Genomic DNA, 12,519 nt, shown 5'->3' on the forward strand with positions numbered 1-12,519 from the left:
AGAGTTCCACAAAAAAAGTAAAACTTCCTTGATACTATATAAGAAGGCAGTATTCTGCTTATAATGATAATCAAGCTATATAGCAATTAATTATGATAATTATTACTTTTGTATCAAGTTATACAAACACCGCAGCTCATTTAACGGTCACATCAAAGCAAAGCTGTAGGTCTGTGTTCAACACGAGAAACACTTTGGTATTAAAATCAGTATGAATTAGTTTTACTAAAGTATGATAGAAAACATTTTCCTCAAGTCTCTTAACTTGAATAATGAAATATTAATGACATCTCTTTGAGCTTAGACTGATGTTATCCAGTATTAATCATGCTTCTTCAACAGGAAAGTACCTAAAAGACTAAAAAAATCTTGCTGTCATCCAGATGTATTAATATATTAGCAGGAAGCCAAATTCTTGTATGTGTAGATATGAAGTATTTGGATTCAATTGACTGATCTCTGTCACTATAGAAAGTACTGTAGAGGGCAGGAGTAAGCACGGCTGCACCTAATTCAACTTCATTAGGACAAGTTCCTTATGAACGATAATATCACACTTAAATGGAATTCAAAACAATGACCCAGTATTTGCTTGTGTATTTGATACCTCTTCTTTTTGCAGGTCTCTTTCATAAAAAGTAACTTGTACTGACAATAACTGTTTAATAAATTAAAGGTTTCTAAAATAGTGTCAACCATTCAAAGGTAAAAAATAGAACTGATCTTTAAACACACAAGATGTTTTTATGTAATGAGAAATTATTCCATCCTTTTTCCCCCCAAAAGGAGCATGAGATTAAATAGATGACTTTATGGTCTTTTAGATAGAGATTGCTTTGTTACAAAACTCATTTGTCTCTCTACTTTATACACATCTTATGCCTTTGTTAAAGTCATTGTCAAAACATCTAGTCCTGTAGTATGTTAGATTAGCTAGTCACACCTTTATAAAAGGTAGAACTCCAGTGTTTTGATATCAGACATGATTACTGATTTGCATTTTAAAGAGGTGCAATTCACTCAATGCCTCATTTTTCCTTTTGTCCTTGGAAAACTTTTCAGAAGAGGTGGGAAAAAAGTGGTTCTCTGGGCCGAGACGTGCAACCTGCATCTGGCTGGAGCACCACGCTCGGGAAAGCACAGTGCCAAAAGGATGGAAGGGGACTCTTCTCCTCAAGCACTGTCCTGCCACAGGGAGCAGTGGCAGAGATATCAGTCCATGATCTCAGAAATCATTTCCCACCAGATGCTCTACAGTGTAAGACCATGAAAGAGTCACCGTGAAGATTATGATGCCACTACAGGTTACAGGGATCAAAACGTCTCCTCTGTCACGTGCTTGGAGTGGTAGCTCTCCACACCAGCTTGTGGGATGCAAGTCCTCTTACTCACCTTCTGGACCTGCAGGGAAAGGCATGAGCTCAAATTCTGGGTCTCCATAGGACTATCTTGTGTTGCAGCCGAAAAGCAGGCATACAGGACATATCTGGCAATTGCACACTCCCACGCCTATTCAGATGCACAAAAAAAAGGAGCAGAAAGTGCACAAGAGTGCAAAGAAGAAAATTTGGAGGCTGTAACAGAACTGAAAGTAGAGCAGGCAATGGTGTATGACTGAGAAGTTGGGCACTGRAGAGGACTAGGAGGACAGCAGGACAAGGGTTGCTTAGATGCATGCACAGACAGGTGTATGAAATGAGGAATTCTTGTGCAAGGCAGATTTGGGGGAAGGAGAGAGTGTGACACAGACTGGTGAGAGCCACAGAGAACGGGGAGCTCCAAGGAGCAGAGAGGATCTGGGATATTTTAGCTTTCTCACAGAAAATGAAGGATTTTAGGTGGGGAGTTCATGATTGTCTCACGGAGGACTTACAGCACGTTATCAAACTTCCTGCGCAAGAGGTAATCAATGACATCGGGGTCTGTCTGAAAGAGTCTGCTTAAGATGTCCTGTTGCATTTCTGGAGAGACCTAGGAAAGATCCACAGCTACACACATGCCCTCTCCRAGGGAAAACAAGCAAAGGGAACAAAGGCAGTTAAGCAGGGCCAAAACGTCTCCAGATCAATACTCAGAAGCATTTTATAYTGGTGTCAAGTGCCTCACATCCCCCAAGGAGTCTGTACAGGATCCCGTCTCATGCTTTTCCCATACTAACCCTACTCTTTGTCCCATACTCTTTGTCTCCCTGTTGAAATGGAGGAGCTACTACAAGGCTTTTCAGAGGCCTGAGATGTCACATTCTCATACATCTACAGGAAATGGCCATTTCTGATACTTCCCTGGAATTTCCCAGGTTCCCTCCCAAAACCAGGGCCACAAGTGCAAACACTCTGCATATCCAGAATATTTCTTCTAGGGAGAWGGAGAGAGGAGATGTTTATGGCATGACCCAGCATTTATGGACCAAAACCAAGCTATCTCAATTAATATTTCCATTTGACATGAGGGGTGGATCACATCTTTGCAAGGCAGCTCCAGTTGCCTGCTACTAAGTGGGGCTATGAATCCATTCCTCTTCATGCTGCCTTTAGAAAAGGTTTCAGAGGGGAAGAAGAGGCTGGAAAAGCCTGTTCTGAGAAAACCTCACCTACCATGAACAAGGCCTGGTGGTGCTCGATCAACCTCTGCAGCACCAATATGACAGCACTGCTGTCTTCAATATTCATGACGCCACAGTCCTTCTCTCCAGGCTTCTCTCTCTGCAGGATGTTGGGGGCAAAGACTGTGGCCAAGTTTGAGACTGTCATTTTGTTCCCAGGTATCTAGCAAATAAGCACAAACAGAAATTGCAGATTACAAATGAGGTAACATGAAAAATCTCTGGATCCTCCAGCCTGCACAAAGCTACTCCGTAAGAGATATTGATCTGGATCCACTCTGGCCGCAGGGCCAGCATGAAAGGTTTGTGGTGCTGGAGCACACTCCCTGCCTTTCCTTGCATCTGGGCCTCCCTCGCTGTCTAACTTGCTTTCATAACCCCTATCAGAAGGTAACAACCAGCATTTCTACATCATCTTATAAAATGGGACAAAGCCTTTGCTCCATGCAGAAGCTCAGAGCTCTAACTGTCCAGATAAATCAAAATCAACCTCAGCATATGATAAGGAAATCTTTATAAAAATTGGAAGTGGAAAAAGGAAATTAGGCCCAAAAAATGCCCTTTGTGCTGCCTCTCTGGGATTATTTTGACCCACAAAATCACTTAGCTGGATGAAAGCATCAGAAAGGACTCAGCATAGAGGAGGAGATTTAGCAACAAATTTGCTTTTTGTTTTATGGCTATTTTTCTCCTTTTTCTTCTTCAACATTTTAAAATGTTGCCTGTCCAGGTTACTGTAAAAGCACAATCTAAGCCCCAAATAACTTTGCTTGGCTCACTGGGAGGCATTCATTGCTAGGACAAAGCCTAGCACCCAAGAGCTCTGGTCTATGCAGAAGACCTCTGATTTAAGGAAGAACTTACTGTGAACTGCTTTTTGGTTCAGGTCCAGAAAATTTAAGTGAGAATAATGCCTCAGGCAGCCTTCAGTAGAGGCTGATCTGGACCCTCTAATTTCAATTTGCAGCACCACAGGCAGATACTGTAATTTCAATCCCTGCTCTTCTTTCATCTTGAGTTTAAGGGCATTTGCCCTGTTGGTTTGTTAGGGAAATGGAGCTTCATCTCACAAATGAAATTGCTGGAAGTGGCTGCAAGCTGTGCTGGTCCTTTTGAAGAACATAATTTCCTCAGTGCGCTGAAAGGCCCCACTTGTTGTGGAAAATGCGCTCCATGCATGACTCCATGGGGTAGGATATCTCCAGAGCTTCAGCACAGTGATAGACCTTTCCCAGAGCTCCAAATGTACCAGGGTAGCTTCAGGTGTGTGAGATACAGCAGCCTGGATCTTGGGTTATATTTCCTCTGCTTAAACCCATCGGAGAAAATGCACCAAAAAACCTCTTTGCCAGCTGGCTGAGCAGTACCCACAGGAACAAACACAAGTCAGAGCTGCCAAAGGGCTTGTGAAACACTCTCCTTCCCACTGACGCGGGTGGGACGAGCACGGAAATCCAGCTCAATAACCTTTAGGAATTCCTAAGAGTTGTATACTGTTTCAGATGAGGAAAAACAAATGCTAAAAAAAACCCTTTTTTATGAAGTTTTCTTTTTTTATTTCCCCCATTTCACTGAGATTTGCCCTAGAACATTTCTTTTTTCTCCTGTTTGCTTTTGACCCAAGTGAAACGCCTCCTTTACACAGTTGACGTAAGGGCCAGCCTTACCTCTTGGCCGTCAGGGCCCCGGGAGCTCTCGGCATGCCGGGCCACCTCGCCGAGGAAGCGCAGCAGCCGGTGCAGCGTGTCGCTGTGGCACGGCGGCAGCAGGAAGAGCAGCAACTGGAGCGTGGCAAGCTGCGCCGGGCGCTCCATGTCTAGGCAGAGAGGAGCCGGTTATTCAGTGCCGTTCCCGTCCTGCTTGTTACACGTTTCCAGCTAGACAGCCTCGGATACAACTTGGCTGTTTAAATCTGTAAGACCTGGAGGGAGCTGGACTGTGACCTACCCTTTAGCTGAAAGGATGTGATTCTGGCCAGTATGTCAATCTGAGGAAGCAAATTTGAGGTGATAAAGATGGAAAAAGGGAATCAAAAGGACAATGAGGGGAACAAGAAAGATTGAGGATGGGAGTTGAGAGTTGCAGAGCCTAAAAACTCATTCACCTGTAACGAGAAGGGTAGGCAGACCTGAGCARAGCTTTTCCAAGGCTGCCCTTATAGATAGTGCCAACAGACAAAGGACAGCACAGCTGGGCTGAGCTCTCGTGTAAAGTAGTCTGATTTATGCTGGGGCTAGGGACTGAAMCAGGCAATTGCACAAGAATTAAATTTCTTCACAGATCTTTTTTTCCTTACAAARCCCAGAACGGTGGATAGGCTATGCAGAGATGAGCAGCACATCCAGAGTACTTACATGCTGTGCTGAGAAAGGCTTCATAGAGCTCTCTGGGAATCAGGGAATCTGGCATGTCACGAAGAAACTCTTTGAGCAGAGCAGCCACGTCATGAACGCTTTGGTGCTCGTCCAAGAAGACATCCAGTCCYTGGTCAAACTCTTCCCTCAGCTTGAAGATGGAGAAAATGGGAAGAATAAAAGCAACAGGCAGTTATTTCTCTTAATAGGAGCTGTAAATCAGTCCTTGAGCTGGCTGGCTACCTCTCCGGCTGGCTGCCTGCACCAGTCCAATGCAGGGATGTCCAGAGAAAGCAAACCTGCCAGAGCCTGACAGCCTGCTGCCATGAGGACCAGCAGACCTGGTACTCTGGTCCAGGAGCTCAGAGTCCACAGGAAGCTCTGAAGTGCCCACCAGAGGACATAGGCTTATCTGCTAAAGGCAGTTTGGAGACATAAAGCAGAATGAAGCCTTCTCTATGGCTGGGTGAAGGCTCCAGTACCTGTCAGCCAGACCACTGTGTCTCCTTGTGCTCTCKGAGCAGCAGTTTACAGACTGGCAGTACTTTAGGACATGTCTGTAGTATTTTAGACCCCTGCATGCCAGTATCTGTTTTACTCGTTGCCCTGCTCTCTCAATGCTGTACTGGTRCAATAAGTGTCTCACTTTACCTGCTGAACTCTTTTCTTGGAACTCCCAACCCGGAAGATGCCCACTGTCTGGAGACCTGGAAAACAGAGATTAATGCTCTGCATGCACACAACTCTGCACAGCCCCAGCTGCCCCTCACCAAGCAGGCTGGCATCATGGAAACAGTTCTGTTTTGCTGTACGTAGGGCAGCCTGTCCTTCTCTGCTTCATGCAGAGAGGATAAAAATCAAAGTTTAGGAGCCATGAGTTTTACCTGAGATTAATAATGTTCAGGTTAGAGAAGAGTGACCTTTACAGTCACTTTGAGCTACAAATTGAATTCATGGAAGAGCTAAGGACAGAGCACAGTGGCAGTGGGTCACTGATATGCATAGCTGACATTTACTTCTCCGTCCAGAGGTTGTATCTAGCTCATATCTCCTTGCGGGACAGGATATGGCAACACAATCTCCTCCTAAAACCAGCTGCCTCCTCTGGTCTCTAGAAATTAAGGCCTAATTATCCCAGCTGAGCACTTACAGCATCTCTATTCTGGGACTGTCTGTCTGGAAATAAATGTTTTTTTACCATGCGTTTCAATGTGTTGGCAACATCTGTCCACAATCCTGGGGACCTGCCAAGTGATAGGATTGAGGCTCAACATCTTCTTGCCCCGGCTTCTCCGCAGATCCAGCTCATGGGGATGGGACAACTGCAGTGCCTCCAGCAGCTTGGAAGTGTTGTCGCTCAGGTCGCTGATGGAGTCCACGGACATTGCCCCCTGAAATGAAGCACAGTAGCAGTTTGCAGGGTGGCAGTAACTATCCCATAAGATCTTCCTAMACCATTCACTGCTGCCACCACACAAGTCAAGCATCACCCCTGAACGGGCAAACAGAGAGGTCTAGAAAGAGTGGGCCTGGCTCCCAAGAGATGAGGCTRCAGCAGCCTCTGCTCCAAAGCAACGAGACAAACCAAACCTGAGCTATTGCCCACTTCCCCCACAGAAAACAAGAGTAAGACCAAGAAGAAGGTGGCCAAGGCCAACCAGCTGCACTGTCTTCCTTTGCTGCTAAAGCTGTGGAAGCACAGCAGGTCAGAGACATGGTTGTTGTCGCCTCAGTAATGAGGGTCTCGGGCTGTTGGGAGGCCAGGCAGATGACACGGCCCATCTTCAGTGGCGACAGCTTCTGATGGGATTTAGCCAAAGGGGCAGCTTGTTCCATGGAGAATTCACATCTGTCCACAATGCAGCTTGTCAAGCCTTGATGCAGTGGATGAGCAGAAAAAGCCACACTTCTGATTGTGAATCTATACCCATCTCCAATGACTTCTGGCACCACAGCCAGGTCGTTCTTGGCAGCTGTGGCTTTCCTTTGCTCTCAGCCTTGCTAAGGACTGAGCGAGCAGACAGTGCTGCACCCTTCATATCCATCCAACCCTGTCCATCCCCTTTCCCAGACAATTGAGAGGGACCAACCCAGCATCAATAATTCACGTTAAAAGAGACAAGACCCTGGGAAAAAAAAAAAAAAAAAAAGGCATTCTAATTGCTGAAGTCAGGGTCTTCCCCAACTTGCAGTGCCATGTGATTGTCACACAGTTTAGGTCATGTTTCTAACTGTACCCTTCGGTGGCTCCAGGAGCTGTGGTCAATAAAAGTGGGAGAAAGCTGCTCCTCGGATAACACCCTGCAGGGGACGAGCCCACAGCTTTTGCCYGGCGGAGACTTCTTCTGCATCTGAGCCCTGAATCTTATCACTGTGGCTTCCACCTCCAAGCAGAGCCGGCGACTGCTCTTCACTTCTTCTTGCAGTTGCTTGTACGCACGATCATTGTCAATGACCTGGAAGAGGGGGATCCCGAAAGTCTGAGGAGAGCCATCTGGGGAGAAGCACAGGACAAATGGAAGAGTGTTGCTGGCAGCAAAACCAGGGGGAAGCTGCAGTAGTATAGGCCAGCTGCCCAAAACGCTTGTCCTAACGTAACCTGCATCAGCTGTGTCTGTTCAAAGGTGACAGTTTTGATAATCATGGCATCAATAAACATGACATGAAGAAAAACAGTGACTGTTAATTCCCACCCAAGCATGCTCTACACTTTTCTCTTCCCCAGGTTTGTGGYTGACACCTTTAAGGGACAATAAAACCAGAGCCCAAAGCAGCAGGATTGAGGGTGAAATACACAGGTAGATATTAATRTTTATACCTATGTACATGTTCATCCATATGAATGTATCAGTGCATTCAGACACACATAGGCATCCTCTCCATACACTCTCTAATGCCTGTATACATACCACTACAATGCACACACACTAAAAGCAAAAGAGCATGGGATTATGTATCATTGAATTTAGCACTGGGAGCTGATGGTTCAACTCCATCAAATATTGCCAATTCTGCCATCAAGGGTCCAAAATCTTGGTAAAAGGGAAGCTGCTCACCTTTCTTCTCCTTGGAAAAGCTCTCCAGTTTCTGGCGGATAGATTTATTACCTTTAGGACCAACTATAAAGAGAAAGAAAACCAAACATTATGTGACAATCTGCTTTAGCACAAAACTTGACCTGCATCCTCAGCAGTCACAGGCAGCTCACTTGGGCACAGGGATGCTGTGTGTCTGGAGCAGGACCTTGGCCATTGTCCAAAGATCCTGAGGAGGACAGGGGACCTCTCTTCATCCCAGCACTCAGGCAGCAGGTCTCCCCCTAATACCACAGCTCTCCAACACCCTCACATTCTTATGTGACATGAGAGACGCTCCTCCCATCACCTACATCCCATCTCATCTCCCCACCACACCCCCAGCAACCTCTCCAGCCCCCCAACCGTGCCTTACTACCACCTTCCTAGACAAGCCTGAAGGAGTAATCCAGCCATGCGCAACCACCACAAGTTAGGCTGAATGAGCAGACACCACCAGACACCCAACAAACTAAATGGCTTTACTCAGCAGCATCAAAGGGAACCACAGCTGATCTTTCAGCTTCCTACGCCCAGCTGGAGGAAGCTCCTGCTGCTGCATTTGCTGCCAAATGTAGCCCGGGTATGGGACATGCCCTGGAAGACCACAGTGGGCAGGAGGCAAGATTGAGCTGAGGAGAGCGGCCACCAAATGGGTTCTCACATACAAAAGGCCAGCAGGAAAATCTTAGATGGTCAGGACTGTAGCTGAAAACTGTCCTGGCCACTTTCATATTTTGTTTCCATGTTTGCTATACATGACCCTGTGTGAATGGTGGTGTCCTAGGCATTACTTAATGGCTTGGAAAGAACTCAATTCAGTCTCAGCAATCTGCCCTCACTACTGAAAAAAACAATACAGCCCTGGAAGAAATTCTGTGAATGATTTACAGAGCACACACGAGYAAAGCTAGACAAAATACAAACCATCCCAAATCCCCACATTGGTCCTGGAGAGTCACATCCCACTCCTAAGTATTCCCCAGTCTGTACAGCCAAGGACATTAGTCAGCACTTCTTGTCACAGCAATGAACTGAAAATTCATYGTTAACTCTAAACCCTTTCTGGGATGCATCATCCCATTCCAGCTTGTGTGCCTTATCCTAAGGAATTCTCTTCTTAGACACAGCTTCTATAAATGTTTGGGTTATTAAATAAGACTTAGAAGAGAACAATTAAATTTGATATGAACAGTATGTCSATAAAAGAACAACACAGGTTAATTATTACACAGCCTGATATGCGTTGTTTCATTCAAATGGTCAGAGAGCAAGAAGACAGAATATAGTCTGGAGCCATAAAACACTCAGATCAGGAAGCAAAAGACCAGCAAAACTCAGCAGTTTCATCACAGACTCAGGAGGGGCAACTCAAGGCACTGAGGAAGAACATCGCAGCGATTCTCTTCTCCTAAATGCTGTAAGAGGCCTGTCCAAAAAAAAAGGGGGCAAATGCTGGAGATACCTTGGAGACACCTTGCTGTGGGCAGGCGGTGGGGCTGGGGACCCTTGAGGTCCCTTTGCCCAGCACTGCTGAGACCATGCAGCTCTACAGACAGTGAGGCATCTTCTGCTCTGCCATAATACCAAACCGTGGCCCAGGGAGGAGGCATCTGAAGCTGGTCACCTGTCAACTCTTGGGTGATAACCACAGTTTGGAAGGAGTGAGTCGGTCCCTTGCTGGCTGTTCTTGTGGGCTTAGATGCACATCTGAGCACATAACCCAGTCATCACAGGGGACAGAGGTAGCTGGGAACCCAGAAAACGGTTTTATTTCTATATAGGTCAAGACAGAAGATCACAGTCCCTGTGGAGCTTCTATATTTATCTGACCATTAATTTCAGTTGCACGTCTTCTAGCTTTACATAAGCCCTATCTCATCTCAGCATCAGGACTTTGTGCTGAACATTAATCCACAAAACAAAGCCCAGGCCAAGAGCATTAAGATGGCTGTGCTGGAGGACCTCACCAAGTCCTGTCGCATCTGTTTTGGATTAGGAGACTTCAAAGCAGACAACTGGCAAGGTCACACTCTCACACTCCTACTCTCACACAAAGCCTCCTTCAGGAGGCTGATGAGACCTTAGAGGCTCAGACCAAAGGAGGGAAGAAAACATCAGAATGAACCCAAAGTCATAAACAGGTGTCACCAAAGTCATAAATAGGTGTCACAAATACCATCCCATAAATATCAATCCATTTTATGAAGTGGGGCAGTGCGGATGAGCTGCAGTAATGACCCGGATGATGGGCTCCCTCAGCAGAAGCTGTTTTCTCCCATCAGCTACCTTTAGCCAGGCTGAGATCTCCAACCAGCAGCTTTTCCTGCAGCTGGTAGAGAGCAAGCTCTTGCAGACTGGCTCTTTCCAACTCCGAGAGGTTGTGCAGGGGCACGGGCTGCATTTTGGTGCTGTGTCCTGGCAGAAGAGCTGAGATACAATTCCTCTGAAAAGCAAGTAAGTCAAAATAAATTTGGAAAAAAAAAAAGTCAGAGCACAGAAGCACATCACTGACATTTTATTCTGGGAGAAAAGCTGCTGAAAATACATGCAGCATCTTGCCAGCATGCGACATGATACTTGCTCCCTCTTTTACCTCTCTAAAGAGCCTGTTGGTTTCCAGGTATCCCCAGCCACATTGCCTCACCTTGAGCATCCAAGTGAAGGGAGTGAAGGGCTTGGAGGAATTGGAGAGAGCACAAGGGATCTTGGCCCTGGCTCCAATGTCCCAGAAAGGCCAAGGACACATTCACACCAGCTCCCCCAAGCCAACACTAACCTCGGAGCCTGCTCTGGGCAGGTCAGGGCAGCCGCCTGCTCCTGCTGCTGTGGGAGCCCAGGAATGTGCCCGTCCCCACCAGCGAGCCCCGCGATGCCTCTGGCAGGGCCTGGCCAGCCGCAGGCACGGTCCAAAGAGCAAAAAGCAAGAGGAAACAGAAGACAGGAAGCAAGTTATCAGCACATACCCAGCAAAGACATGTGGTCCAGGACACCAAAGGTGGTTTCCCAAAGAGGGCTTCAAAGGACTAGCAAAAAAAGAAATTAGAGCTGGTAATAGAGCATTCAGAGTGGAATATTCAGGGTGGAAGTGCACCCRGAGCGCGCTGCTGAAGTCTGCACGAGTTGTTGCATTGGCCTTTGCGTGGCAGGAGCTGAGCACCTCGGCCCCCTTCGCCTGGGGGAGGAATTTTGCTTGCAGCAGAGTTTGATTTGAGTGGGCTTGCAATTTTTTGAAGATTTAGGAAGTTAGGTAAATTAAAAATAAATAAATACAATAAAGAAAGAGTTATGAGGCTATCACAAAAGGGCAGATCGTAAAAGCAATTCAGCCAAAGCCAAACTACAAGCCCCTGCCTGGATGTAGCAATCAGAGAGAGCTGCAACAGAGCCAAGCTTTTTGACTGCAACTCAATGCTTAAAACTCGCCCTGGGGGTGAGTATCTAACACAACTGGACTCGTGGGCTCCATGCAGGGTGTCCAGGCAGTCCGGGAACTGCTCCATCACCTGCAGATACAGCAGATAATGGGGCAGAAAAGCCCTTGAACTGGGTGGCCTCTGGGCCACATCACCTGTCTGCAGCAGAGGGTCCGAGCTCCCACTGAAGGTGCCAGAGGCCACGTCTGCTGCCACTGCCAGAGCTCCAGGGCTGCTCTGAGCACAGAGTCACTGAGGACGCCTCAGGGTGAGCTGGAGGAAACCCGATTAGAGAWGGGAGAAGAGAGGGAGAGCAGGAAGAAGCGAGGACCCAGCTGCTTATCTGGTCCCTACCATAAGCCCTGCGAGAGCAGCCAGCTTTCACCAAGCGCATGGACAAGGAGCGGGCGCTCTGCACTAACTTCCTGTGCTTATTTTTAAGACCAGGAGTTTTTTTTAAGTTCATAAGTCTCCCGGGAAGAACTTGGCACAGGAGCAAAGGAATTATATTTACCTTCCTTGCTTTCTCCGCGATGGCCAGGGCGCCTTTCTCTTCCTTCAGAACGATGGGTCTGAAAGCAGCATCTTGGCCACGTCCTGCCCCGTGCCGGAGGGCGAAGGCGCCTCGCTGCGTGCTGGGAGGACAAGGAACTGAGTCGYGGTGCAGGGAGGCTGCGCTGACTGGGGGACAAGCGGGGTGATGAGAAAATGGATTTCCTGCCAAGAGAAATGAGAGCCAGAAACGCGGCGTGGAGATGGAGGGCAGGGTTAGACGGAAAGGAACGGCACTTCCCACGCCCAACAATGTTTGTTCCCTAATGGAAAAGCCTGTTGCTCAACTGCTGGTGTCCCTCGCCTTTCCCTTGTCCCATAGTTTTCAATACTTAAGTCACCTACACCAAAGCACAAGACACGCTGGCAGGCGAAATCTGGAAGGGAAATTTGCAGCTGGGGTGCAAGGGCTTTCGCCACTGCACTCTGTGCAGGACCTCTGGACTGCCAAATCTCAGCATCTTTGAAACACCCAGATCTCCAATGTGGTGCAGCCTGAGCAGGCGCAGCGCGTGGCAATC

The 12,519-nt window shown here is 47.3% G+C and overlaps 1 protein-coding gene across 1 annotated transcript; it reads right to left on the minus strand.

Annotated features, from left to right (window-relative positions):
- Positions 1–759: 759 nt before the first annotated feature.
- ARHGAP36 (Rho GTPase activating protein 36) lies at positions 760–11,980 on the minus strand. The gene is made up of 11 exons (XM_026039000.1): positions 11,961–11,980; positions 10,320–10,476; positions 8,013–8,075; positions 7,194–7,450; positions 6,155–6,347; positions 5,608–5,663; positions 4,957–5,107; positions 4,270–4,418; positions 2,595–2,765; positions 1,874–1,971; positions 760–1,401 (listed from the first exon to the last, which is right to left on the minus strand). Exons 2-11 carry the CDS (start codon positions 10,432–10,434, stop codon positions 1,389–1,391), a joined length of 1,266 nt encoding a protein of 421 aa, XP_025894785.1. The 5' UTR covers positions 10,435–10,476; positions 11,961–11,980; the 3' UTR covers positions 760–1,388.
- Between the last annotated feature and the right edge of the window lie 539 nt (positions 11,981–12,519).

This window comes from Nothoprocta perdicaria, unplaced genomic scaffold (genome assembly GCF_003342845.1).
Source record: "Nothoprocta perdicaria isolate Ctin4 unplaced genomic scaffold, notPer1 scaffold_22, whole genome shotgun sequence".
NCBI classification, from domain to species: Eukaryota; Metazoa; Chordata; class Aves; order Tinamiformes; family Tinamidae; genus Nothoprocta; species Nothoprocta perdicaria.